The following is a 25,429-nucleotide window of genomic DNA, read 5'->3' as shown; positions in this document are numbered from 1 at the left end:
CGATGATGAGGTATTGATTTGAGCTGTGCGCGCGTGTCGCAGCGTTCTTCGCTTGCGACTTTGGTGCAAGTATCGGCAGATTTCTTAGAACATTTAATGTGCTGCTTTGAGTAGTATGGGGCCCCGGTTTTCTGCAGTTCGGGACCCTTGACAAAATACAGTGAGTGAAGCGATGGGAAAAATGAATTAATTAAAAATGAATCATTTTGAAATAGATGGTAAAAATCCCATCCAGAGGGGGGGGGGGGGGGGGGGTAGAATCGATACGAAGTCGTACATCCACACGGACGGGGCCCCCTAGATCGCTGGGGACCCTGGCGGCCGCCCAGTCCGCCCACCGTTTAACGCGCCACTGGGTGTGAGACACATCTCAAACATACACACTCAAACATACACACACACACATACAAACATACAAACACACACACATTCACACACACACACATACTTCTTCTTCTTCTTTGGCTCAACAACCGATGTCGGTCAAGGCCTGCCTGTACCCCCACTTGTGGGCTTTGGCTTTCAGTGACTAATTGATTCCCCCCCATAGCAGGATAGTCAGTCCAACATATGGCGGCGCGGTCTATTTGGGGATTGAACCCATGATGGGCATGTTGCTAAGTCGTACGAGTTGACGACTGTACTACGAGACCGGCTCTACACCGGCACACACACATACACACACACACAAACACAAACAAATACAAACCACACATAAACCTGTCCCAACGGGTGCATGGTGCGTTGAAAAAAAAGGCCCTATCTTATTGTCCGATACTATACCTCAAACAGGTAGAAAATTGAGAAAACTCATTTCTTGGCGCATTTGACAAAATCGCATTCAGCGCTTTTCTGACCATTACCTAGGAGAACGGATAAAAGCTAAATGTATAACGTCGGTTTTCACCTTCTAAGGGTGCTTTTTTAAATTATTATGTTTAAAATTATAGATACACGGTACCTCTTAGAGCGTTTCTACATACACCGAGAATGCAGCTGAGAAAATAACTGACAGCATGCTTTGACAGCGACTGACAGCATTTTCGGTGAGAGAATTCTCCTCGGCATGCAAAGAACCAAAGTGGGTATAGGGACTAGGTGGGCTTATAGGTTTGGCGGGAAGGCCATATTGGACGAACGAATGACAGGAGGGGATTCGATTGTGATACGTAGTTTTTCACCCATACTACGACACATCAACCAAAACAGCCATTGGAATTCACACGCATACATCAACAAATGATCGAATCCCCTCCTGTCATTTCGTTTTCATTTTTCTACAGTACGGCTGTCAATTTGTTCGGGATAAGCCCACCTGTATAATAAACCCACTTTGGTCAAAACAGTACATTACCGTATTAACCGTTGTGTCAATGACCAGATTTACACCTTCATCTCTACGACCGCCCAAGCGAAATTTTTCGGGGATAAGGGCGGTGGCAACGCTTTTTTGGTTCATTGGTTTGATCAATAGATGGCGTATTACTACTCATCATTATCTTGCTATCCTTTTCTTGCAATGTGTTTCGACAAGTTTCATCTTATCATGATCTATATAGCCTTCTGACTTTCTGAGCAAAAATCTATATGAATGGTCGTGTGGTCAGATACGTGGGTATCAACACCAACGACCATTACTCAAATCTCACTTGCTACAGTGGTAGTGGTTTCCGTTGGAGTTTAGTATTTAAACAATCGTATCGCCGTTCTAGTTCTAGCGATGCATAACTTCAATACGAAACCATACAACAGTACATAGGATATGAGAAAGCTCTCCTCCAAGCGAGGAAGCTCAACTGGTTGGCTATCCCACAAACAGATGGGGACCACTCAGGTAGAGTGCTTGAGTCGTTTAGAAGCCGTTTAGTGGTCGTTTAGTGGATTTGTGGCACTTGGGTAATTGATCGATCGCTATAAACTGCCAATTCAATTTTTTCTCAGCTCTATCGTTCGTTGCAAAGTGGGTTTATTATACAGGTGGGCTTATCCCGAACAATTTGACAGCCGTGCTGTAGAAAAATGAAAACGAAATGACAGGAGGGGATTCGATCATTTGTTGCAAGGATAATGTATTTAGAAGGTTGATTTTTATCGCTTTTGCTGGGCGACATTGTGGGGGACAACTGTCACTCTCTGCATACAAATTTCATTACCCCGCACCAGCCCTCACCGATTTTTATACCGGAGCCCCCGGAAGAGAAATGTCAAGTCGAGAAATGTCATTTTGCTCTGAACAACTTCACCTTGTCATTTATAACACCTTGATTTGTTGATGTATGCGTGTGAATTCCAATGGCTGTTTTGGTTGATGTGTCGTAGTATGGGTGAAAAACTACGTATCACAATCGAATCCCCTCCTGTCATTCGTTCGTCCAATATGGCCTTCCCGCCAAACCTATAAGCCCACCTAGTCCCTATACCCACTTTGGTCCAAATAGACATACAGCGACAGCGTCGCGCGCGAAAAAAAGTAGCTCAATTTTGCAAACAGAGCTATTCGTCTCGCGCAACATTTTTGCTTCATCCGAAATAATCGAATTATCTACTTTGTTTACAAGCCAGAACACATTTTAACCTATTTTTGTGTGTTTTCAAATAAAAAATAAGTTTGTTGACTGAGTCAAATGAGCTACTTTGATCTACACCGAGTGAAATTTTGAGCTATTTTTCGTCGCGCGCGACGTTGTCGCTCTATGTCTATTTGGACGGTTAGCGTTTGGCATGTTGCCATTTTGAGATTCAGTTTGACAACAGCCGTCGATATTTGTTTACAGGCAGCAGCTGCATTATAACGTGTAAAATGCCGATTTATGGAGTGTGGATGCAAAATACAAATTTGTAATGCTAAACAAATGTTTATTAAACGAAAACAATTCATTTATCATATCCAAATACCAGCAACATTCGTCGCATTTGACAACTACCGTCTATCCTGGTTTTGTGTTTTTTTCTAAAGCCTCGATGCCCAATTGTTCTGTATGACGACACCTCCTTTCTACCCACTTTGCAAAATAGCCATTGGAATTCACACGCATACATCAACAAATGATCGAATCCCCTCCTGTCATTTCGTTTTCATTTTTCTACAGTACGGCTGTCAATTTGTTCGGGATAAGCCCACCTGTATAATAAACCCACTTTGATTTGGACGGTCAAATGTTAAATGACAAATGTATCCTTTTGAGTGTTTCTACACACACCGAGAAACCAACTGAGAAAATAATTGACAACATCCTTTGACAGCAACTGACAGCATTTTCGGTGAGAGAAATCTCCTCGTCAGAGCGTTTCTACATACACCGAGACTGCAGCTGAGAGATGGCTGTGAGAGAATTGACAACCGGTTTCTCACGCTGGTGTGTGTAGAAGCTCTGAAAAGCGCCGAGATGAGACTTTTAAAATGATGTTGAAAAAATCCATTTTAATCGTTAAAATGAAGCCAAAAAAGTTTCTTTTACTCTTTAATAATATATATTAATAATTTTAATAATATAGGAGAATTCTATCACCGAAAATGCTGTCAGTCGCTGTCAAAGTATGCTGTCAGTTATTTTCTCAGCTGCATTCTCGGTGTATGTAGAAATGCTCTCATGCAAAGAACGATGGAGCTGAGAAAATATTTTCATTTACAGTTTATAGTGAACGATCAATTATAGTTAGTCTTTTTGTAGTGTAATAAGTAGAGAAATATTCATAAAAAAAGCAAAAAAAAACATACTTTTTTGGCTTCATTTTAGCGGCAAAAATCGATTTTTTTTCATCATGTTTCCAGAAGTTTCATCTCGGCGCTTTTCGGAGCTTCTACACCCACTGGCGTGAGAAATCATTCGCCAATTTTCTCACAACTATCTCTCCCCTGCTGTCTCGGAATATGCAGAAACGCTCTAGCATTTCAAGCAAAATGATACGTTAACTAGCTATAATTTGACTGAAAATCTCGAAATTTGACTTTCGCTAATATTTGAGATACGCTATTGCCTCGGGTCCGTATTAATAGCATAAATCGGGGAATACCTGAATTATGGATTGAATAAAGTTCCAGTCATGTGCATTCAATCAGTAAACCAACTAGTTTTATCTCGTTTAAAAAATTGTATAATGAGATTTTATTCAAATAAGCTATCATTCATGCGTGCTACACAAATTAAGTAAAGATAAACAGATAGTAAGTAGTTTTATCAAACGCTTGGATTTTTCATGACAAAATTCCTGTCATTTTGTCGTACTTGTTTAATTTGTTTTTACTATCATCCTTTTACTATGCGATGATCTATTTGCAAGATTTACTGCATTCTACACTTCTACGCGAGAAACTAACAAGATGAATCTGTTTAATTTATAAAACAATAAAGCATGTTTCTAGTAACGACTATTATATCAGTTCAATAGGTTAATAATTTCCTGCGCCGTTGTAGAATTGAAAGTTGTGGAAGTTTACCGGTGTCTTAGGACTTGAACACATATATAGAAAATCGTCATTTTGTAGTTGGGTCTGAGTAAAATTAGGTTCACTTGCGCTACGGTGGAACTTAGGCATGGTTCGCAGCATATTTTCTAACATGTTTAGCAATAATCGAAAGAGCGGTCGTTCATCACGATTGAACTTAATGCAATCCTCAACACAACGCTTTAAAGCTTGTGGACAGTCAGTTCGTACTTTTGTCGAATCTGGCCGTAACTTTCCACAGCCAACCATGAACAAAATCTGGTCTTTGTTATTGATGTGATTGTATGGCAATTGCTCGGTCAGCATTTCGTATAGTACAATACCGAACGCGTAAACGTCACTTTGAAATGAATAAGGATTTTGCTCCTTCATACGAATAACTTCCGGTGCCATCCAAAGAATACTTCCAGTTGGTTGATTCGATTGTTGAGATCCGGACCACCGTACCTTTGCTGTTGCTAAGCCGAAGTCACCAATTTTCACCGAAAAATCATCATGCAAGAAAATGTTATTAGACTTAAGATCACGATGAATAATATTTTTTGCATGTAAATAATCCATTCCTTGAGCTGCTTGCCGAGCGATATCAATCAGCGTGTTTAGCTTGAACTTGGTCTCGTTAACGTGAATATGTTTATACAAACTGCTACCTTCACACCATTGCGTCACAATCGCTAGAGATGGTTTACTAACACAACCCATAAATAGTAGAATGTTGCAATGACGTGTTTTCTTTAACATTGCTACTTCATTCTTGAATGCTTGTAGCTGTGCCGGACTTGGGGTTTTTACGTTCAATGTTTTTACGGCCACTGGTCCATGCCAATGAGCTTTATAAACTGTACCAAACGATCCAGAACCAATTCGTTGTCCTATTAAAATTTCCTCTGCCTGGATATTCTACAAAAATCACGGGGAGGAAGGTTAATGCCAAATTTGTCCAATCTATAACTCTAATGTAGCATTCTTACCCAGTTTTCATCGGATTGCTTGGAATCCCTTGGAGATAGCAGATTCTTATTGCTTTCATCAGCTGATCGAGCCCGCGGTCTTTTGCTATGGTTTAATGTGTTTGTAGGTGATGCTTGTGTGGAATGCGAATGCTCTTGATTTGGTTGTGCCTGTAATCAATTGCAAATATATAATATCCCAGTAAAATTAATGCTTAATCAATGTGATCTCATCAATAATTTTGGATGATTTGAACCATAAATGACAAGTTATACATAAAACAGATAAGAACTACCTGTAATGGTCGATTGCTGATCACATGTCTATTTTCTCCTCCGAAGAATGGCTTTATCACATTATTAATGCAAACATTTGGAGCCGAATTGGAACGATCATGCTGGTTGAGAGAACGTGGATGACGCAAGCTTGTACTGTATCCACCGGCCCCTGGATTAATGATGCCAGCCGTGCTTTCTGGGTTGGCCAGAAGCACATGATAAAATGTGCTATCCATGTGTCGCTTGCTGCATATAGGTGGTACTTTATCGACACATCGCTGGTGGAATCTATAGTTACACTGATTACAGTAAAATCCAGTAAACAGCAAACGGCGGCAGCACTCACAGAATGCAAGGGAAAAAAATGTTTTCCGGATAAACTGATGCGATATATACGTTGGGAATCCAATGTCCAGGATACGAACGAACACTTCATCGCAGTTTAGAGCGCTTACATCAGTTTCCCACGGAATCGGATAGTTACTGTTGCCGGCAGTTACCTCACAGAACTCACAAGTAAGGTTACGGCGTTTTAATGCTTTCGCTAAGGCGTCCTTTAACCGCATTCCTGGAATTACTTGCACGGATGTACGTTGCTGATTTGGTAAGAAGGCTCGTAATAACATTTTCGACTGTCTACTTAGTGTACCGCACATGCTCTCAGTCTGGAAACAATGTGAAGAAGATAAAATTATCCACGGCATTTTTCACAATACGATAAACTTACCTCTACCCGCTCTGCTGGATCAGGAGGTTCGCTGGGTTCGCTTAACTGTTCATTCTGCATTTGTATCTTCTTTTCCATAAGATCCTGTTCCTTGATCTCAAGATCATGAAGTTTTGAGGTGAGTTCCTGATACTCTTCCAGGTACAGCGCCGGTGGCTGCTGAAAGTCAGCAAATTTTTCATTTAGAGCGTCGATGTTTTCTCGGGTAACATGAATCACAGATTTTATGTTTCGCAAATCTTCCTCCAACTGTAAGAACGCATCGAGCTCTTCGTCCGTATCTTCTGCATCGGCCGAGGACATCAAGATAGGTTTCGATCACTAGTAACAAAAAGGCGTTTGAGAAATTTTTAGTTCCCTTCACTTCACTTATTTGAAGAAAGATCCTTGATGATTTTTCGTCAACGATTTCGTAGACTTAGATTAGTAAACTTAGATAAACCCACTACAGTTTAGCTCTTTAAACATTTCCATTTTTTTTTTTTTCAATATTAGTTTGTTACAAGTTTTTTTCTGCTGTTCAGATCCACTCCTTAACAATCATTTCACTCCGACTGTTGTCTTCGTAGTGAATATTATTTTCAAGATTATTATTAATCAATGAGCTCAAATTCCTCTTATTTTCTCCTGTCCTCCTGTTCCGAATTAGTAAAATATTCCTTAATAGTTTTATTCCATCTTCAAGCTTTTTTCTCTACAGTTTGTTGCTTCACACAGGTAACAAATTAATACATTTGCAAGTTAAGCTGTCATTTTATTTTCATACGCAAGCCCAAGGTTTGTGTTGGAACGAGGTCAAATATTATACGGACGTCACACGAAGCGTAAACTCAAAAAGTTTATACGGACCAAGGTGTTATAAATGACAAGGTGAAGTTGTTCAGAGCAAAATGACATTTCTCGACTTGACATTTCTCTTCCGGGGGCTCTGGTATAAAAATCGGGGAGGTCTGGTGCGGGATAATGATATTTGTATGCAGAGAGTGACAGATGTCCCCCACAATGTCGCCCAGCAAAAACGATAAAAATCAACCTTCTAAATACATTATCCTTGATACGGACGTCACACGAAGCGTAAACTCAAAAAGTTTATACGGACGTCACACGAAGCGTAAACTTTGGCGTAAACTCAAGGTGGAATGTATGATGAGGTGTAGTTCAAAATGGGTAGAAAGGAGGTGTCGTCATACAGAACAATTGGGCATCGAGGCTTTAGAAAAAAACACAAAACCAGGATCGACGGCAGTTGTCAAATGCGACGAATGTTGTTGGTATTTGGATTTGATAATTGAATTTTTTTCGTTTAATAAACATTTGTTTAGCATTAAAAATTTGTATTTTGCATCCACACTCCATAAATCGGCATTTTACACGTTATAATGCAGCTGCTGCCTGTAAACAAATATCTACGGCTGTTGTCAAACTGAATCTCAAAATGGCAACATGCCAAACGCTAAGAAGACACCTCCTCCAAGGTGGATTAAAAATATCAGGCCGCAAATACACGACGCGCTACCGCGGAAACGCAGAGATGCTCATGCTGGATATCTCTGCGGAACTGTTAAACGCGTTTGAACGCGCCCGCGGAAACGCGCGTCGTGTATTTGCGGCCTCAGGTGGTGGATTAGGGCCTTTGGAGGGGTCGCCATAGTTGAGGGACTTTACGTCATTTTAGAACCGTTGACCATTGGTTTCCGCACACAAAGCTTAGCAAATATAACAGATTTCTTTGTTAATATGTGCATTTTAGTGTGTCTATTGATTTTATCGAAAAAACGTAATATATTAACAAAAGATTTGATGATTTGTTTATGCAAGAAATTTAAAATCATGCTAGCATGAGTTCTAATCTCAAGTAAATTGTCCATGCGGCTCGTAGATAATGAGGAATTAAGGTAAAAATTGAAAAAAAATAATGATTTCTTAATTTTTATCATCAAAAATGTCGAAAACACAATGAATTATAGAATAAATTCACGGAATAAAACAAAATAACACACTTTAATCTATGTTCTAATGTTTAATAAGAACTCTCAAAGTCCAAAATATATTTTAAAGAATATTTTATCGAAAAAATGGGGTTGATAAATTATATGAACAAATTTAATAAATGTAAACAAAGTTTGAATCCTGGGGACCTTACGTCAAGTGACGAATTGTCAAAATGCACTAGAGTCCACCACCTGATATTTTTAAATCCACCTTGGTGTAGTTATAGCGCTTTTGGCGATCCCCCCCTGGGCTCCGATTTTGACAGATGGTTTTCCGCTTGTATGTATTGATGGATTGTTTACGTTTTGCATGGTCAATATTTGGTGGAGATCAATTTGGATCAGAACGCTGCTCGTGATTTAAAATGGAAATTTTCCTTCCAGAACTTGAAGCGTTCGCCAAACGCGGAAAACTAACTGTCAGTTTTCTTCGTCGATTCTTCTTCCACCTAGCTGTCAAAACGGTCTTATAACTTGACCTGATATCTTTACGGTCCTTGGACTAACGTCTTGCTTTGGGACATTTTTTTCAGTCCCAAATACAATCTTATCTCTGGGGACACCTGTATATGGGTTTGTTCGTGTCGGATGTCGTGTTCGATTGCTGCTAGAGCGCCGACTATCTCTGCGAAACAGGAGGCGCGGATGATTTGACAGCTCAACTGTTGCCAACTGTTCTACTACTGTTATAAACAAGGCGCGAATTTCGCGGTACAGCGACGATCTCGGTTCGTCTATTTCCAGCCTTAGAAGAAGACGTCGGCGGTGTGTTCAAAACTGTTAAATGCAAAAAAACACCCGATAAATTGTGTTTATTAGTGCTATTTGTGCATCACCATCTCCGGGTAAACCGGCTGTTCAAGTCGAGTTTTCTAAAAAAAATACAGTGTTATCGTTTGTGTAAGTTAAGGAAAATGATTGAATATAACCATTAAACTGTAATATAATGTATTTCGTATTATTTATTAACAATTTGGCCGAAAAAAATAAAAATAAAATAGAGGAAGGAATAGGATCTGTCAAAACTGCTCGAAAGGGTAAATTAACGACTGCTAATTTACCATTAAATTACTCTTAAATCATCGGCAAATTAGCGGTAAGATAGGGGTAAATTAAGCCCGATTTGTCTGACTGGGTGATTTCTTCCGTCGCTGTGCCCAACGGGCGAGCTCACTAAGGGCGGTAGCAACGCTCATCGGATGCGATTTTATCGGACGAGATTTATATGGGATTTGACAGATAACGTCGGACGTGCGATTTCGTCGTCCGACGTTATCTGTCAAATCCCATACAAAAATTTGACAGGCCGTCCACAGCTGCCGTCCGATAAAATCGCATGCGAAAAAGCATTGCCACCGCCCTAAGGCCGAAAATACACGGGCCGGAATTTCGCGGCCGCGGAATTCCGCCTGCTGTCAAACCCATATACAAAGTGTCAACGGCAATTTTCCCGAACTGTCATATCCGTACATTATTCAGCAAGCGGAATTCCGCGGCCGTGTATTTTCGGCCTAAGGCCCATGTCTGTGCTCCATCGCATGCGATTTTATCGCACGTGCTGTCAAACGCTTTTTCGTATAATATTGCGATTAATTGAATGATTTAATAATATAACGATTATGAAAAATTAAGTTGACATTGTTCCTACAAAACACCACACATTTAGTTTGACAGACAAAATTGGATGCGGCGTCCGACGAAATAATTTTTTTTTGATTCCGTCGTACGACGAAATCGCACGTCCGACGTTATCTGTCAAATCCCATATAAAATTTTGACAAGCCTTCCGATAAAATCGCATCCGATGGAGCACAGACACGGGCCTTATCCATTTAAAAATTCGCTTGGGTTGCTTGCTTCCGGCTTCCCCTGAGCTGTTATGTGTCTATATGTATAAACCTTGTTGTATCACACGTCAATTAGTTATCAAATTGCAGAAATAAATTAGAAATTGTATTAAATTGTTTGGTTTGACCCGCATTCACATCTAGCTATCATCATTGACCAATATTATGTGTTAAAGTTTTGAAGTTAATTGATCAAGGTATCAAGGAAGTCACATATCATATAGGGTTGTCATATACTTGTTATAATTTCTAACGATCTAAGAAAACATTCACATACGTCACATATGATGTTTCCGACAATTTTGTCATTTTGTTCATCCTGAGCTAGTGAGGTGAATTAATGTTAACCCTTTACCTGTAATTTCAGCTACTGCTACTAAAATTTATCCAAACTATCCCATGTAAACTATTTGTTGCCAAGTGTTTTGTTACCAATATGGAATTTGATAACAGTGAGTTGAATCAACAGAATAATGTATGTAAAGAGCGTTCTGTATGTTGAACGAAATTATTTGGTATTCCTACAGATGGACATGGACAGCAAGAGTATTATTGTTTGCAGCAAACTCAGCACCTTCAGCAAAGTCCGCATGCATCGAATCAAGCAAGTGTTCCCAAAAAATCAACGAAGCAAAATAATGCGCTACCACTCTGGGGGAATGAAACATCGATGAACTTGAACCCTTTAATTCTTGCGAACATACAGGGTTCGAGTTATTTTAAAGGTAATAACAATACGTTTTCCAAATGTTTTTTTTTTATTATTTTTTTTTTGAATGAGTTCAAAGCAGTACTGCTTGTTCGTTTCGACGGAAATATATTACATTTCAAACTTTTCATATACCAACAGTGTCCTTGTTTAAGCTGAAGACTTACCATGAAGTTGTAGACGAAATATACTATCAAGTGAAACACTTGGAACCATGGGAAAGAGGCTCTCGCAAAACCGCGGGTCAGACAGGAATGTGTGGAGGAGTAAGTTATACCACGGGCTAAATTTGTTTCTTTTTTCACGGTCTAACGTAGACCAACAAACATTCTTTTTCGTATTTTTCAGGTTAGAGGCGTCGGAGCTGGAGGGATCGTTTCAACTGCTTTTTGTCTGCTCTACAAACTTTACACTTTACGATTAACACGAAAACAAGTTAATGGACTACTGTCTCACGGCGATTCCCCCTACATACGAGCATTAGGTGAGTAATTGTTTTAATTTTAATCTGATTGATGACTAATGGCACTTTGGTAGATAGTTTATGAACAATAAGGTATTACAATTTTACTGGGCTAAAACAAAATCAAATTTATACCATAGGTTTTATGTACTTGCGATACACTCAACCACCATCTGATCTGTTTGAATGGTATGAGCCGTACCTGTTAGATGAAGAGGAGATTGATGTCAAAGCTGGCGGAGGACAGGTAGATCAAATCATATAGGCTTAATATGCAACAAGTAATGTTCTATCTCATTATGTTTTTTATTGTTTTATTGTAGATTATGACCATAGGACAAATGATACGGCAATGGTTGACAAAACTTGACTGGTTTTCAACATTATTCCCACGTATACCTGTTCCAATTCAAAAGCAAATTGATGGAAAACTTGACAATTACGCAAAAGAAAATGGTGTTTCATTCGCAGTTGCACAACCGGACCGCGGTGGCGTATCCGTCGGTGCGAAACAAAATCGTGGAGGATTGTCAGGAACGTCAGGCGTTTCCAGGGGTTGCGGGCCTAGCACATCTACAGACGAGCGAGAATCATTTCGTTTTGAACGGGCTGAGGAATCATTTAAAGAAAAAGTTGATAAACGAAATGTGTCTGCACACTGTGATCGAGATGCACGGACGACTCGTTACGACCAGTATGGTGATGATCGACACATTCGTACTCGCAAAGATTATCGTGGGAAAGAATCGGATCGTGATAGAGATCGTGATAGGTACAGAGAAAAAGAAAGAGTTAAAGAAAGACACAGGGAACGTGATCGTGATCGTGAACGCGACCGATCGCGGGATCGCAGTCCTGATCGTAAAGATTATCGTGAACGCGATCATCATCACCGTGATCGAAGACACCGTTGAAGCTTTTTCCATAAGTTGAGCTGTATATATATATTTTTCCCTTGTACTTTTCTAGGACACAATACATCAATGACGTGCTCGTTTTCAAATGTGTAAAGTACGTCGACGAGACAGTACTGTTGGAAATGATTTGATTTGATTTGATTGTCCTGATTCGAACTATTTGGAGAAAATTATAATTTTTGATAATCCTGATTCGGAAATATATAGGGAGTTTGATTTGTTTCGCTACATTAACTATTGTGGCAACGTTGTAATCAACGAAACAATAAAACGGGATTACTTTTCCTAGTTGAACAGCCCCTCACAAATATCTCCGATGAAACGACACTTATTGTATCGATTTCTTTAACATATTGTATCATTTCTAACAATTCCGGATAAAGAGGTTGGTTTCTTTAGATATGTTTACTCCAAAGTTACAACAGCTTTTGAATTACCTCATGAAACTTATGGTTCTCATCCTCTTAACATTAGTACCTCATCGATAACATGCATTCTGCTTTGTTTGAATCCTTATTTCATATATATTGTTAAACAATTCACCAATGGCACAGTTGAATTTGTAAAAGTATAATACTAATAAGAACAAGTATAATATAATACTAAGTAGAACAAACTATGTTAAGCCGACATTTTCGACTACCTCAAAGCAATAGAATGGCCCGTTTTTGTTGACGTCATACAGATGTTTTTTGTTTTTAATTCGGTAATGGAAATGGCAATGTAAGGATGTTCCAACAACTTATGATACAGTAGGTGACCGCTAACTGAGAGATAAACAAGCTCCAGTCAACGAACAATGTTCGCTAACTGGAGTGACGTTTCTATGGATTGATTGTTTTGATTGGCGTTGACTGGAATAAACATACCAAACTTTTTTTTTTCATTTATGTTGATATAAAGTATAGTAATTCGTGTAATAACATAAATTAATAGCAAACGTAGGCAAAAGACCCTAAATTTGCTTGAAAAATGCACATTTGCAATAAATTTCTCTTCATGAGATTCCGGATGTTTCATGTTTTGACGTTTAAGTGTTCGTTAACTGAGAATCACTCCAGTTAGCGAACCTCCAGTTAAAAAGCACTCCAGTTAAAACACATCCAGTTAGCGGTCACCTACTGTACATATAACGGCGTTACAATTATTTTGGCCACTTCTTAAGCTCAACATTGATGTCCTTCAAATAATAATCTACTTGGGTTTGAAGTGATAAAAAATTACACATTCGCATTATTGATCAGTGTTGCATTTCTACTCGATAAGAGATAAATAAGAGGAGCGGTCACGTAATATGGTCGTCAACTCATACGACTCAACAACATGCCCGTCATGGGTTCAAGTCTAGAACGGACCGTTTTCCCGCAGCAAGGACAGAATATTATTCGGGTACGTGTAGTACTGAGTAAGTCTCGAAAGCCATAGACTGGCAAGTCCGCCTAAGACCATACTCCAAATAGAAGAAAAAGAAAGAGATAACAAAGTTTTTTTAACCTCTTTTCTCAAACTTCTTGGACTCGTTACTGAATGCAAATCAGTTCCCTATTTCATTCTATCTAGTAGATAAAATTTTAGTTTTTATTTTTTTAAATCGGCCAAGATAATTGCAAATGAACCCGATCCGCTATCATTTGTTCCATGTACAGTCCATACTTTTAAACTCTTTATGCGTGCTTTCTTTCTTCAGTGTTGTAATTGGAATATGTTGATTTCGACTGCTCTTAAAAATCGACCGTGTATGCCATTGCTCTCAAATATTTTTAGGATCGCGGACAACTTGGTTTTGAAAATACATTTGCCGCGGCCCATATCTATTTAGGAAATAAATTTTTTAGACTAAGCTCAAAGTTTTTGACCAAAAATATGTTTAAAATATGTGGGAAAAAGATGCACAATATGTTTAATGAGCTTTTGTTTTTCAAAAATAAATTCTTTCGAGGACTACGTCTGTTAAAGCCTCTAACCACAGGTTGGAGCCCACTGATGTAAGCAATAAGCTATGCAACAACTAATTGAATTTCAGAAAATGCTCTGTTTCTGAAGAAATTGCTTCTGCTATTATAAATTGTGGTTTGGAATAAAAAGAAGACGAACTGAGAAAAAAATTAAAATTATCAAAGCGAATGTGTCGTGAACAAACCCACAAATTATGGATTTTAATTTCTTTAATTTTGAAAGAAACGAATTGCGTCAGAAAGTTTTACTTATATGTGATTTTTTTCCTAAATTGAATATTGAAATCAAGTTTAATAATTCATTATCCTCCCAGATTAGTTTTCTTCTATTCTTCAAATTCCAAAATTTCTTAACATCTCGTAAGAACGGCCTTGTTGGTCGTATCCCAAGTGACATTTGCACGAAATTGTTTTCCCATATCTGCTCGATTAGTACTCGATACGCTTGAAATTTTGGATTAGTATGTGATCAAGTGTGTTGAAAGCGCCAAAATTTGGTGCGTTCGTTAGACCACCAAATTAGACGTTCCTCTATCGATGGACGATGCCGTCGAGGTCATTTTTCATTCAAAGCTATGGTTTTTTGATGAAAAACAAAGCTAATTTTGTGTGACGTTATTTTATATAAAAAAAGATATTGGCTGGTATTATTGAATCCGTTCGTAGCGGGAACGTACGGCGCTCAAATGAAATTCTAGGGATGGCAACACATTTCTTGAGCCCGGTCCTACAACGCCGCAGTGAATAACTGTAGCAACCATCTAGTACGTTAGGAAAATGAGTGTCGGGACGTACGCCGCCGCTACGAACGGAATCAATAATACCAGCCATTATTTAAGTATAAAATGGGAACATGGCCAACTAAAACGATAGGAAACATCATTTCCGAGCGAATGTAGAAGAAAGTAACGAAAAAGCCGCATCACAGTTGATTTTAAAGGACTTTTTCTGAATTCCCTTAAACCGGTGCAGTTTAAGGGAAGTTTAAGGCTCCAGTTTAAGGGAATTTGCTCGAATTCCCGATTATTCGTGCTCGAAAATGTCAATTGGGTCCCCATTAACCGTGTATCTCGGGGACCGCCTGTAATTCCAATCATCCCTGCATTTTGCAGCCGCACCTCTTTCCATAATGTAGTTACACACACTGATGTATGATTGGTATCTTAAGATTTGCTATTAATATTACTCTAAACACTTACAAATATATATATATATATATATATATATATATATATATATATATATATATATATATATATATATCTCCTTCTTCATTATTTTTTGTCTATCCCATTCCAACAATATAAGCAGTGCATATTATGCTAGATCATATTCTTAATCGGAATATCTGCATTACATCAAGTTAATGATATTTTTTTTACAGGCATGAATTTTTCATAACTTAGAGTGTCCATGGAAATGTTTGTATGGAACGCTAGAAAGATACGTTGTTGAGTTCATAGTATAAGTGTGAAGAATACAAACGGGTCAAGTATCACAACTACACGAGTTCTGTTCTCACATACACAACAGCAAATGTCATCTATAGATGATGAGGGTATACGTTTGCAGAATGAGTAGTATGCGTGAAGCATTTCGTTAGAAAGCTTCGGTGTGTGCAGTTATGATGTTCGATAGCTGAAAAGAATTAGGTGTCTATTTATGTGTAAAATTTGTTTGTGAATTCCAGTGTATTAAAAACATTACTCTGATATGTCCTTAAACAACGTTTATGTCTGTAAACTGTAAACTGTAATCGAACTATCGCGTAAGGAACAGGTGTTGGTTGTATAAGGTAAAGTAAAATAAAGCGACGCCATCTTTAACATAGAAAGCCGGAGTGTGCGTTTAACACGGAATAAAGGAGCCAACGAATTGGCACTTGAAACAAATCTAGAGGATGAGCTTATGAAAAACGCAAAGCAAAAAATTTGAAAATAAGGTTTTAAATGCATTTGAACTACTTTGCCGATATTCGTAAATAATAGCGGCTGATGTTTGATTAAGTTTAAAAAATCAGGGAAGTTTACGGATATGTAATTCGAGGCGCAATGTAATTTGTAAACGTGTTGTAAGAAAATATATATCAAGTAAGCTAAAGAATCCGAGTTGTAGCTTAGTATGTATGCTGTTTGGTGGATTTGTTTGTGGAAAAGATAGTGTTGGAATAAAACGAGTGAGTGCGAGTGTAAAAATTGAGTCTTGTATCACATAAATTTTCAGTTTTACATCCTATGAGGTTATGTTGATTGGCCTAAGAATGCCATTGTATCAATAATATTCAAAATCGACCAACGTGATAGAATATTACAGCGCCTTATTGACCCTTAATTCTTACGCCATGTTCACCGTCGTGCACGAAATTTGGTTTCCTTACAGATTTGTCTATTACAAGGTTTAACTTTTATTTCTTTATAATCGACCTAAAGCGTGTGGAATCTTTTGTGCTATACAAGTTAGTACTATATACAAATAATTGTGTGTCCAATATAAACAAAAGTGATAAATGATCATGTATTAAAGACGCATGAAGATAATAGACTCAAAGGCTATAAACAAAAACAACAACAAATAATGTACGTTTGTGTATCTAAAATTAACGCGCTATCGAGTCTATGGATGAGCCTTCATCAATATTATAATACGTTGCTTTGGAAATATCCGTCGATACTTGTTTCTATTAACATACTCTCAATATATATGTTGCCATCCGTCTGAAAAACGTGTAGTATAACCACGTCTGAATGTTTTCAACTCACATTTCTGCATTTGTAACATCAAGAGCATTTGAGTGTTCTAGCGAAAATATGTGATAAAATAAACATCAATAGCGCGTGTAATTATTTTAAAAGCGCTTCAAAGTGTATCAATGTGTATGCTCTGTGTTTGTTGATGTTTTGTTATCCATTTTGTATTTAATGTATCAACAGTTTTCTTGAATGCAGGATCTTCAGGAAAAAATACTCTGGTCTAAATAAGTTGGCATTTCGTAGTTTCAACGAGTGGTATTCATCCAACGAAACAACCGGTAAGTGAATGGTGCTTATATATTAATGGGCTGCATGTGTGGTGTGTGTATTTCGATGAACTTTATAATGTGAGTCAAAATGAATGGTGAGAGAAAACAATTGTCAAAACGAAATAGTATCAATGTCGGCAACTTCAAATCTAGGGAAATTTTTTATTTTGCCTATTGCTGGTGCTGCCGATTCGTAGTACAGTTCACAGTCGTAGCTACACGTTAGTTTTTTTTTCTCTTTATAAAGCGTGATGCGTTTACGCGTATTATATGGATGAATGGTAGGACATGTAAATTGAACCGACTTGAGAGTACGTTGTTGACGCATGGCAACGGAAAGAAGGGTTTACAATTATTTTGTGTTTTAGTTCGTTTCCTCATTGTCATTCCTTCACAAAGTAAAAGAACGCGCCCGCGCAATAGCATTCATAGAAGAATCTTTAGTTGACTCTTTGGTTCACGATATGAAATCTTTAATCAACAAGAACAACCTCTGCTGTTATCTTTGTTTTTGGTCGAGTCTTGTCCGTTAACTGTGTGGGAGTCGTGAATCGGTCAAACAAAAATAAAGATTAAAAATGTTATCATAGGTTTGGGTCTATGAACATGTTGCGGCAACATTTGTTCAATAGCAACATTTCTGGTTTTTCGTATATGGGCGTCCCCCGGGTTAAGACCCCCTCGAGTTACGACGATTCGCATGTACGAACATTTAGATTTTTACAGTTAAAAGTAAAATATGTAATATATATAAATTTTTGTATTTTTTAAATTTCTTGCTGATTAGCGTTACATATACAGGCGGTCCCCGAGATACACGGTTAACGTCCGCAAAATACCGCGTATCTCGAATTTCTGCGGAAGTCGAATCTCGTGATTTCCTGCCAAAATATGGGGGTGATTTTAGCCACTTTATATTACATATTTGATATTATTCTGGCTGAATATAACAGTTTCAAACCTCTTTCAAAATTGTTTCTAACATTTGATCAATACGGAAATTATTTGGTATTTCATAATGGATGTTGCAAATCCGTACAATTTGCTCAAAGAATTGACAAATTTAGAAAGCCGCGCATCTCCGAATCCTCGTATAAAAAGAACCGTGTATTTCGGAAACTACCTTATACGCTCGGTAATCCGTACCTCGATAATCCACACTTTTGACAACCAAAATCGTACGAAGAACAGCGTTCGGTCAAAAGTAGTCATATTTGATTAAAAAGATAAATATAGTAACTGCACCAGTACCGGGCAGGTTAGTGCAGAAGAATTTTCTGCAATGTTCAAATTAAATAAATTAGTGTATGAAAGTACTTAATGTTATCAAAAATATCCATCAAACGTTTATATTTTGGCAGAAAAACGAATTAATTAGAAACGTTTATGCGGATGCTTCTGGAACGCATAAACCGCGGATCTCGGGAACATACTGTACAATGGACAGCGTGTACAGGCTGTCCCCGAGATACGCTATTAATGGGGACCGAGAAGAAACCGCGTATCTCGAATTTCCGCGTAAGTCGAATCACGTAATTTCCTGCCAAAATATAGCGAATTTTCATGTAATTTGGCATGTAATGGGTGGTTTTAGCTACTAAATTAATTATTCGATATGATTTTGAATAAATATTACAAATGTACTCCTTTCTCAATGAATTTTTAAGTTCGACTGTATTTGGAACCGAAAAAATGTCCCAACGTAAGTCGCTCGAGTCGGGCCGAGTCAAGGTAGGTTCAATACCCGATCCGAACTCGCTGCACCAACGGGTCGGAGTTGCTTATGCTTTCTCGCACCTATTCATTATTCGAGTAGTCCCGAACTCTGATTGCAGCGTTCGGACTGACCTGAGCCGACCCGAACTCGTTGCATCAACGGGTCGGAGTCGTTTATGGTTTCCCTCACCTACTGAAAATTCGGGTCAACCCGAACTCGTTACACACGTGGATCAGATTTGATTCCGACCTAGCGCACCCGCTGCACCAACGGCTCGGTATTGATTCCGACTGGATCGCACCCGACTTAAAGTCAAGTCGTGAAATGAATCGTCTGACCCTTCATTACTGCAGTTGCATTCAACATAGCTTGTCAAATCAAGTAAAAAACCTTGTATCAATCACATATACAGTGGCGGTCACCTAAAGTCGGACACCTCATATTTTCACCTATTGGGGCGGTTTCCAATGACCGATCGATGACCACCGATAGTTCATTCTGTGCAATGATTCATCGATGAACAGGTTTTTGGTTCATTTTTAGCCAAAATATGTCCACTGGGGGATTGTTTAAATTTATTTCTGTTAATTTTATAGTCATTATGGATCATTTTGGTTCGTTTTTTATTCATTTTATGAAATTTTTGTTTCCTGGGTCGTGTTATACATATAACTAAAGTTCATTTTTGTTCATTAAGTTCATCGCTAACTATCGATCATCATCGATCGTTGGTCAGAAAGGCCCTCATTAGCCGGCATCGCGAATAAATGAACTCTTTTTAACAGTCGTTTAAAGTTAATTTTGGTTTAACCGTGTTCATTTGTTGTTCATTCCTGTTAAAATAAACGACCGTCAAAACAGTTAACGACTGCTCGACTGCTATATGCGATAGGTAAACATGGGGAAAAAATTCGAGCCGTATAATTAAACGACTGTTAATTTGTATCGCATACGCTATTGACAGTCGTTTGTTTAACGGCGGCATAGGATCAGTCGTTAAAATTAACAAATGAACTCAATGCGTTCGCGATGCCAAATTCTAGCAATTTTTAACGACTCTGGTTAATTTTTAACGACTGTTAATTTTAAACCAATTCTTTCGCGATGCCAGCTATTATCTGACTTTGCTGCACCCTGAACAGTTGTCTTCTTCTTATTCTTCTTACCCCTCATAGCAGGATAGTCAGTCCTACGTGTGACACGGTCTATTTGGGGCTTGAACCCATGACGGGCATGTTTTTAAGTCGTACGAATTGACGACTGTATCACGAGACTGGATTTAAAGTGTCACTAGACCACTCATCGGAAAACTTGTTCACACTCTTCATCTATGTCGCTGCAAAAATCAGCCCGATATCTTGTAAAATCTCGGCACACTATGCATAAATGTGATAAAATGTATGAAATATATGCGTTCCACTGAACGTTGGACAGTTTTCATTTCATAGCAAAATGACCACGTAGCATGCCGGTATAGACCAATATGGTTCTTAAACTTTGAGAGAAGAACGATGGGCGGACTTTCGGATATGGTGATACTTAGACCTTACTCGTTCGATGGTTGGGGTTGACGAGAATTCATACAATTTATTTCTCTCCGAGGTCTCGTCTGCCTTCGTCCTCGTTCGGGTTCGTCTTCGTGGATGAAGATCGATGGTCATGAGTTGAGCGATTGGTGCATGTTGAGCCATGCGAGAAAAGTTACCGCGTAACACTACGTAACGCTGCTTTTTGTCCAGTGTCGCCACAAACCATTTGATATGAATTATTAAAGGTTGAGTTTGGGTGGTCATCTGCGTATTACATAAGCTAGGCCATGCGCTTTACCGTCCGGATTAACCAATTTAAATATCAGAGTAATTTTAAAGCGGGTATTATTGCAACCATGTGGAGAAGTCTTCAAAAATATCAATGCATCAATAAAACAAAACAAAAACTGTCTAGGATGTCGCTAAGTCAGATAGGTTAAGTTTACCAATTATGACCATAGTACCAATACAGGGTTTTCTACGATTTATTGGTCAGTTTCCATAATTTTTTGAGCTCGTCTCACGATTTATTCATCGTATCCCAAAGATTATTGGTTAGTTCCCATAATTTATTGGTATCGTCCGATTGGATATCAAACCAAATTCCACGTCCTTCGTATAATGTTCGGTGTTTATTATTTGGCTTAGAGACTTTACAGCATATAAGAACTACTGCTCAAATAACTTTTATGCATAAATTATAAATTGGAGATTTTGATGCACTTGACATTTTAAATTTTATTTGCTTTTCTACTCCCTCTAGAGGTTTTAGAAGTAGAGAGCTACTAAGAAGCCCTTTTCGATCGACTGGTTTTGGTACCAATGATCCACTGCTCAAAATGATTTATGTTGATGATAGGTTAGGGTTATCAGCAGATTTCAATCAATCCGTTAATCAGCTGCGTCAGCATTTTTGAGTTAGTTCTATCACTTTGATTTAAATAAATAAATAAATAAATAAATAAATAAATAAATAAATAAATAAATAAATAAATAAATAAATAAATAAATAAATAAATAAATAAATAAATAAATAAATAAATAAATAAATAAATAAATAAATAAATAAATAAATAAATAAATAAATAAATAAATAAATAAATAAATAAATAAATAAATAAATAAATAAATAAATAAATAAATAAATAAATAAATAAATAAATAAATTAATAAATAAATAAATAAATAAATAAATAAATAAATAAATAAATAAATAAATAAATAAATAAATAAATAAATAAATAAATAAATAAATAAATAAATAAATAAATAAATAAATAAATAAATAAATAAATAAATAAATAAATAAATAAATAAATAAATAAATAAATAAATAAATAAATAAATAAATAAATAAATAAATAAATAAATAAATAAATAAATAAATAAATAAATAAATAAATAAATAAATAAATAAATAAATAAATAAATAAATAAATAAATAAATAAATAAATAAATAAATAAATAAATAAATAAATAAATAAATAAATAAATAAATAAATAAATAAATAAATAAATAAATAAATAAATAAATAAATAAATAAATAAATAAATAAATAAATAAATAAATAAATAAATAAATAAATAAATAAATAAATAAATAAATAAATAAATAAATAAATAAATAAATAAATAAATAAATAAATAAATAAATAAATAAATAAATAAATAAATAAATAAATAAATAAATAAATAAATAAATAAATAAATAAATAAATAAATAAATAAATAAATAAATAAATAAATAAATAAATAAATAAATAAATAAATAAATAAATAAATAAATAAATAAATAAATAAATAAATAAATAAATAAATAAATAAATAAATAAATAAATAAATAAATAAATAAATAAATAAATAAATAAATAAATAAATAAATAAATAAATAAATAAATAAATAAATAAATAAATACATAAATAAATAAATAAATAAATAAATAAATAAATAAATAAATAAATAAATAAATAAATAAATAAATAAATAAATAAATAAATAAATAAATAAATAAATAAATAAATAAATAAATAAATAAATAAATAAATAAATAAATAAATAAATAAATAAATAAATAAATAAATAAATAAATAAATAAATAAATAAATAAATAAATAAATAAATAAATAAATAAATAAATAAATAAATAAATAAATAAATAAATAAATAAATAAATAAATAAATAAATAAATAAATAAATAAATAAATAAATAAATAAATAAATAAATAAATAAATAAATAAATAAATAAATAAATAAATAAATAATAAATCTTTTGTGCTATACAAGTTAGTACTATATACAAATAATTGTGTGTCCAATATAAACAAAAGTGATAAATGATCATGTATTAAAGACGCATGAAGATAATAGACTCAAAGGCTATAAACAAAAACAACAACAAATAATGTACGTTTGTGTATCTAAAATTAACGCGCTATCGAGTCTATGGATGAGCCTTCATCAATATTATAATACGTTGCTTTGGAAATATCCGTCGATACTTGTTTCTATTAACATACTCTCAATATATATGTTGCCATCCGTCTGAAAAACGTGTAGTATAACCACGTCTGAATGTTTTCAACTCACATTTCTGCATTTGTAACATCAAGAGCATTTGAGTGTTCTAGCGAAAATATGTGATAAAATAAACATCAATAGCGCGTGTAATTATTTTAAAAGCGCTTCAAAGTGTATCAATGTGTATGCTCTGTGTTTGTTGATGTTTTGTTATCCATTTTGTATTTAATGTATCAACAGTTTTCTTGAATGCAGGATCTTCAGGGAAAAAATACTCTGGTCTAAATAAGTTGGCATTTCGTAGTTTCAACGAGTGGTATTCATCCAACGAAACAACCGGTAAGTGAATGGTGCTTATATATTAATGGGCTGCATGTGTGGTGTGTGTATTTCGATGAACTTTATAATGTGAGTCAAAATGAATGGTGAGAGAAAACAATTGTCAAAACGAAATAGTATCAATGTCGGCAACTTCAAATCTAGGGAAATTTTTTATTTTGCCTATTGCTGGTGCTGCCGATTCGTAGTACAGTTCACAGTCGTAGCTACACGTTAGTTTTTTTTTCTCTTTATAAAGCGTGATGCGTTTACGCGTATTATATGGATGAATGGTAGGACATGTAAATTGAACCGACTTGAGAGTACGTTGTTGACGCATGGCAACGGAAAGAAGGGTTTACAATTATTTTGTGTTTTAGTTCGTTTCCTCATTGTCATTCCTTCACAAAGTAAAAGAACGCGCCCGCGCAATAGCATTCATAGAAGAATCTTTAGTTGACTCTTTGGTTCACGATATGAAATCTTTAATCAACAAGAACAACCTCTGCTGTTATCTTTGTTTTTGGTCGAGTCTTGTCCGTTAACTGTGTGGGAGTCGTGAATCGGTCAAACAAAAATAAAGATTAAAAATGTTATCATAGGTTTGGGTCTATGAACATGTTGCGGCAACATTTGTTCAATAGCAACATTTCTGGTTTTTCGTATATGGGCGTCCCCGGGTTAAGACCCCTCGAGTTACGACGATTCGCATGTACGAACATTTAGATTTTTACAGTTAAAAGTAAAATATGTAATATATATAAATTTTTGTATTTTTTAAATTTCTTGCTGATTAGCGTTACATATACAGGCGGTCCCCGAGATACACGGTTAACGTCCGCAAAATACCGCGTATCTCGAATTTCTGCGGAAGTCGAATCTCGTGATTTCCTGCCAAAATATGGGGGTGATTTTAGCCACTTTATATTACATATTTGATATTATTCTGGCTGAATATAACAGTTTCAAACCTCTTTCAAAATTGTTTCTAACATTTGATCAATACGGAAATTATTTGGTATTTCATAATGGATGTTGCAAATCCGTACAATTTGCTCAAAGAATTGACAAATTTAGAAAGCCGCGCATCTCCGAATCCTCGTATAAAAAGAACCGTGTATTTCGGAAACTACCTTATACGCTCGGTAATCCGTACCTCGATAATCCACACTTTTGACAACCAAAATCGTACGAAGAACAGCGTTCGGTCAAAAGTAGTCATATTTGATTAAAAAGATAAATATAGTAACTGCACCAGTACCGGGCAGGTTAGTGCAGAAGAATTTTCTGCAATGTTCAAATTAAATAAATTAGTGTATGAAAGTACTTAATGTTATCAAAAATATCCATCAAACGTTTATATTTTGGCAGAAAAACGAATTAATTAGAAACGTTTATGCGGATGCTTCTGGAACGCATAAACCGCGGATCTCGGGAACATACTGTACAATGGACAGCGTGTACAGGCTGTCCCCGAGATACGCTATTAATGGGGACCGAGAAGAAACCGCGTATCTCGAATTTCCGCGTAAGTCGAATCACGTAATTTCCTGCCAAAATATAGCGAATTTTCATGTAATTTGGCATGTAATGGGTGGTTTTAGCTACTAAATTAATTATTCGATATGATTTTGAATAAATATTACAAATGTACTCCTTTCTCAATGAATTTTTAAGTTCGACTGTATTTGGAACCGAAAAAATGTCCCAACGTAAGTCGCTCGAGTCGGGCCGAGTCAAGGTAGGTTCAATACCCGATCCGAACTCGCTGCACCAACGGGTCGGAGTTGCTTATGCTTTCTCGCACCTATTCATTATTCGAGTAGTCCCGAACTCTGATTGCAGCGTTCGGACTGACCTGAGCCGACCCGAACTCGTTGCATCAACGGGTCGGAGTCGTTTATGGTTTCCCTCACCTACTGAAAATTCGGGTCAACCCGAACTCGTTACACACGTGGATCAGATTTGATTCCGACCTAGCGCACCCGCTGCACCAACGGCTCGGTATTGATTCCGACTGGATCGCACCCGACTTAAAGT

General features: G+C 36.3%; 3 protein-coding genes across 14 annotated transcripts in view; 2 read left to right on the top strand and 1 right to left on the bottom strand.

The window, feature by feature from the left end:
* Positions 1–4,077: 4,077 nt before the first annotated feature.
* LOC120895416 (raf homolog serine/threonine-protein kinase Raf) lies at positions 4,078–7,164 on the bottom strand. 3 transcript variants are annotated; one of them, XM_040298764.1, is made up of 5 exons: positions 7,102–7,164; positions 6,404–6,724; positions 5,694–6,341; positions 5,419–5,568; positions 4,078–5,347 (listed from the first exon to the last, which is right to left on the bottom strand). In XM_040298764.1, the coding sequence occupies exons 2-5, from the start codon at positions 6,704–6,706 to the stop codon at positions 4,391–4,393; spliced, it is 2,058 nt and encodes a 685-aa protein (XP_040154698.1). In that variant the 5' UTR covers positions 6,707–6,724; positions 7,102–7,164; the 3' UTR covers positions 4,078–4,390. The 3 variants fall into 3 exon arrangements, with proteins under 3 accessions (XP_040154698.1, XP_040154697.1, XP_040154696.1); XM_040298763.1 differs by having other exon boundaries at positions 6,907–7,154; XM_040298762.1 differs by having other exon boundaries at positions 6,404–7,154.
* A 3,139-nt stretch (positions 7,165–10,303) lies between these two features.
* Positions 10,304–14,449, top strand: LOC120895384 (pre-mRNA-splicing factor 38B). 2 transcript variants are annotated; one of them, XM_040298694.1, is made up of 7 exons: positions 10,304–10,438; positions 10,609–10,693; positions 10,769–10,966; positions 11,092–11,216; positions 11,299–11,434; positions 11,554–11,660; positions 11,737–14,449. In XM_040298694.1, the coding sequence occupies exons 2-7, from the start codon at positions 10,678–10,680 to the stop codon at positions 12,325–12,327; spliced, it is 1,173 nt and encodes a 390-aa protein (XP_040154628.1). In that variant the 5' UTR covers positions 10,304–10,438; positions 10,609–10,677; the 3' UTR covers positions 12,328–14,449. The 2 variants fall into 2 exon arrangements, with proteins under 2 accessions (XP_040154628.1, XP_040154629.1); XM_040298695.1 differs by lacking the exon at positions 10,304–10,438 and having other exon boundaries at positions 10,491–10,693.
* A 1,266-nt stretch (positions 14,450–15,715) lies between these two features.
* Positions 15,716–25,429, top strand: part of LOC120897848 (homeobox protein extradenticle) — a 51,412-nt gene continuing 41,698 nt past the window's right edge. Inside the window, exons 1-4 of one of the 9 annotated variants that reach the window (XM_040303001.1) lie at positions 15,718–16,080; positions 16,715–16,740; positions 17,216–17,313; positions 23,312–23,410. The gene's annotated coding sequence lies outside the window, so the exon portion shown is untranslated. Of the gene's footprint in view, positions 16,081–16,714; positions 16,741–17,215; positions 17,314–23,311; positions 23,411–25,429 lie in introns of all 9 variants that reach the window. The other 8 variants (XM_040303031.1, XM_040303014.1, XM_040302992.1 and 5 more) reach the window with 8 other exon arrangements.

The sequence above is a fragment of the Anopheles arabiensis genome, chromosome 2, assembly GCF_016920715.1.
Source record: "Anopheles arabiensis isolate DONGOLA chromosome 2, AaraD3, whole genome shotgun sequence".
Taxonomy (NCBI): Eukaryota; Metazoa; Arthropoda; class Insecta; order Diptera; family Culicidae; genus Anopheles; species Anopheles arabiensis.
The sequence above is the reverse complement of the archived record's forward strand: the minus strand, read 5'-3'. Positions and strand labels throughout refer to the sequence as shown.

Coding starts and splice junctions, on each gene's coding strand:
- LOC120895416 (XM_040298764.1), bottom strand. CDS start 6,706: ATGTCCTCGGCCGATGCAGAAGATACGGACGAAGAGCTCGATGCGTTC. Junction 6,342..6,403: donor ATCCAGCAGAGCGGGTAGAG/GTAAGTTTATCG, acceptor CATTGTTTCCAG/ACTGAGAGCATGTGCGGTAC. Junction 5,569..5,693: donor TCAGCAATCGACCATTACAG/GTAGTTCTTATC, acceptor AATTGATTACAG/GCACAACCAAATCAAGAGCA.
- LOC120895384 (XM_040298694.1), top strand. Junction 10,967..11,091: donor GGGTTCGAGTTATTTTAAAG/GTAATAACAATA, acceptor ATATACCAACAG/TGTCCTTGTTTAAGCTGAAG. Junction 11,217..11,298: donor AGACAGGAATGTGTGGAGGA/GTAAGTTATACC, acceptor CGTATTTTTCAG/GTTAGAGGCGTCGGAGCTGG.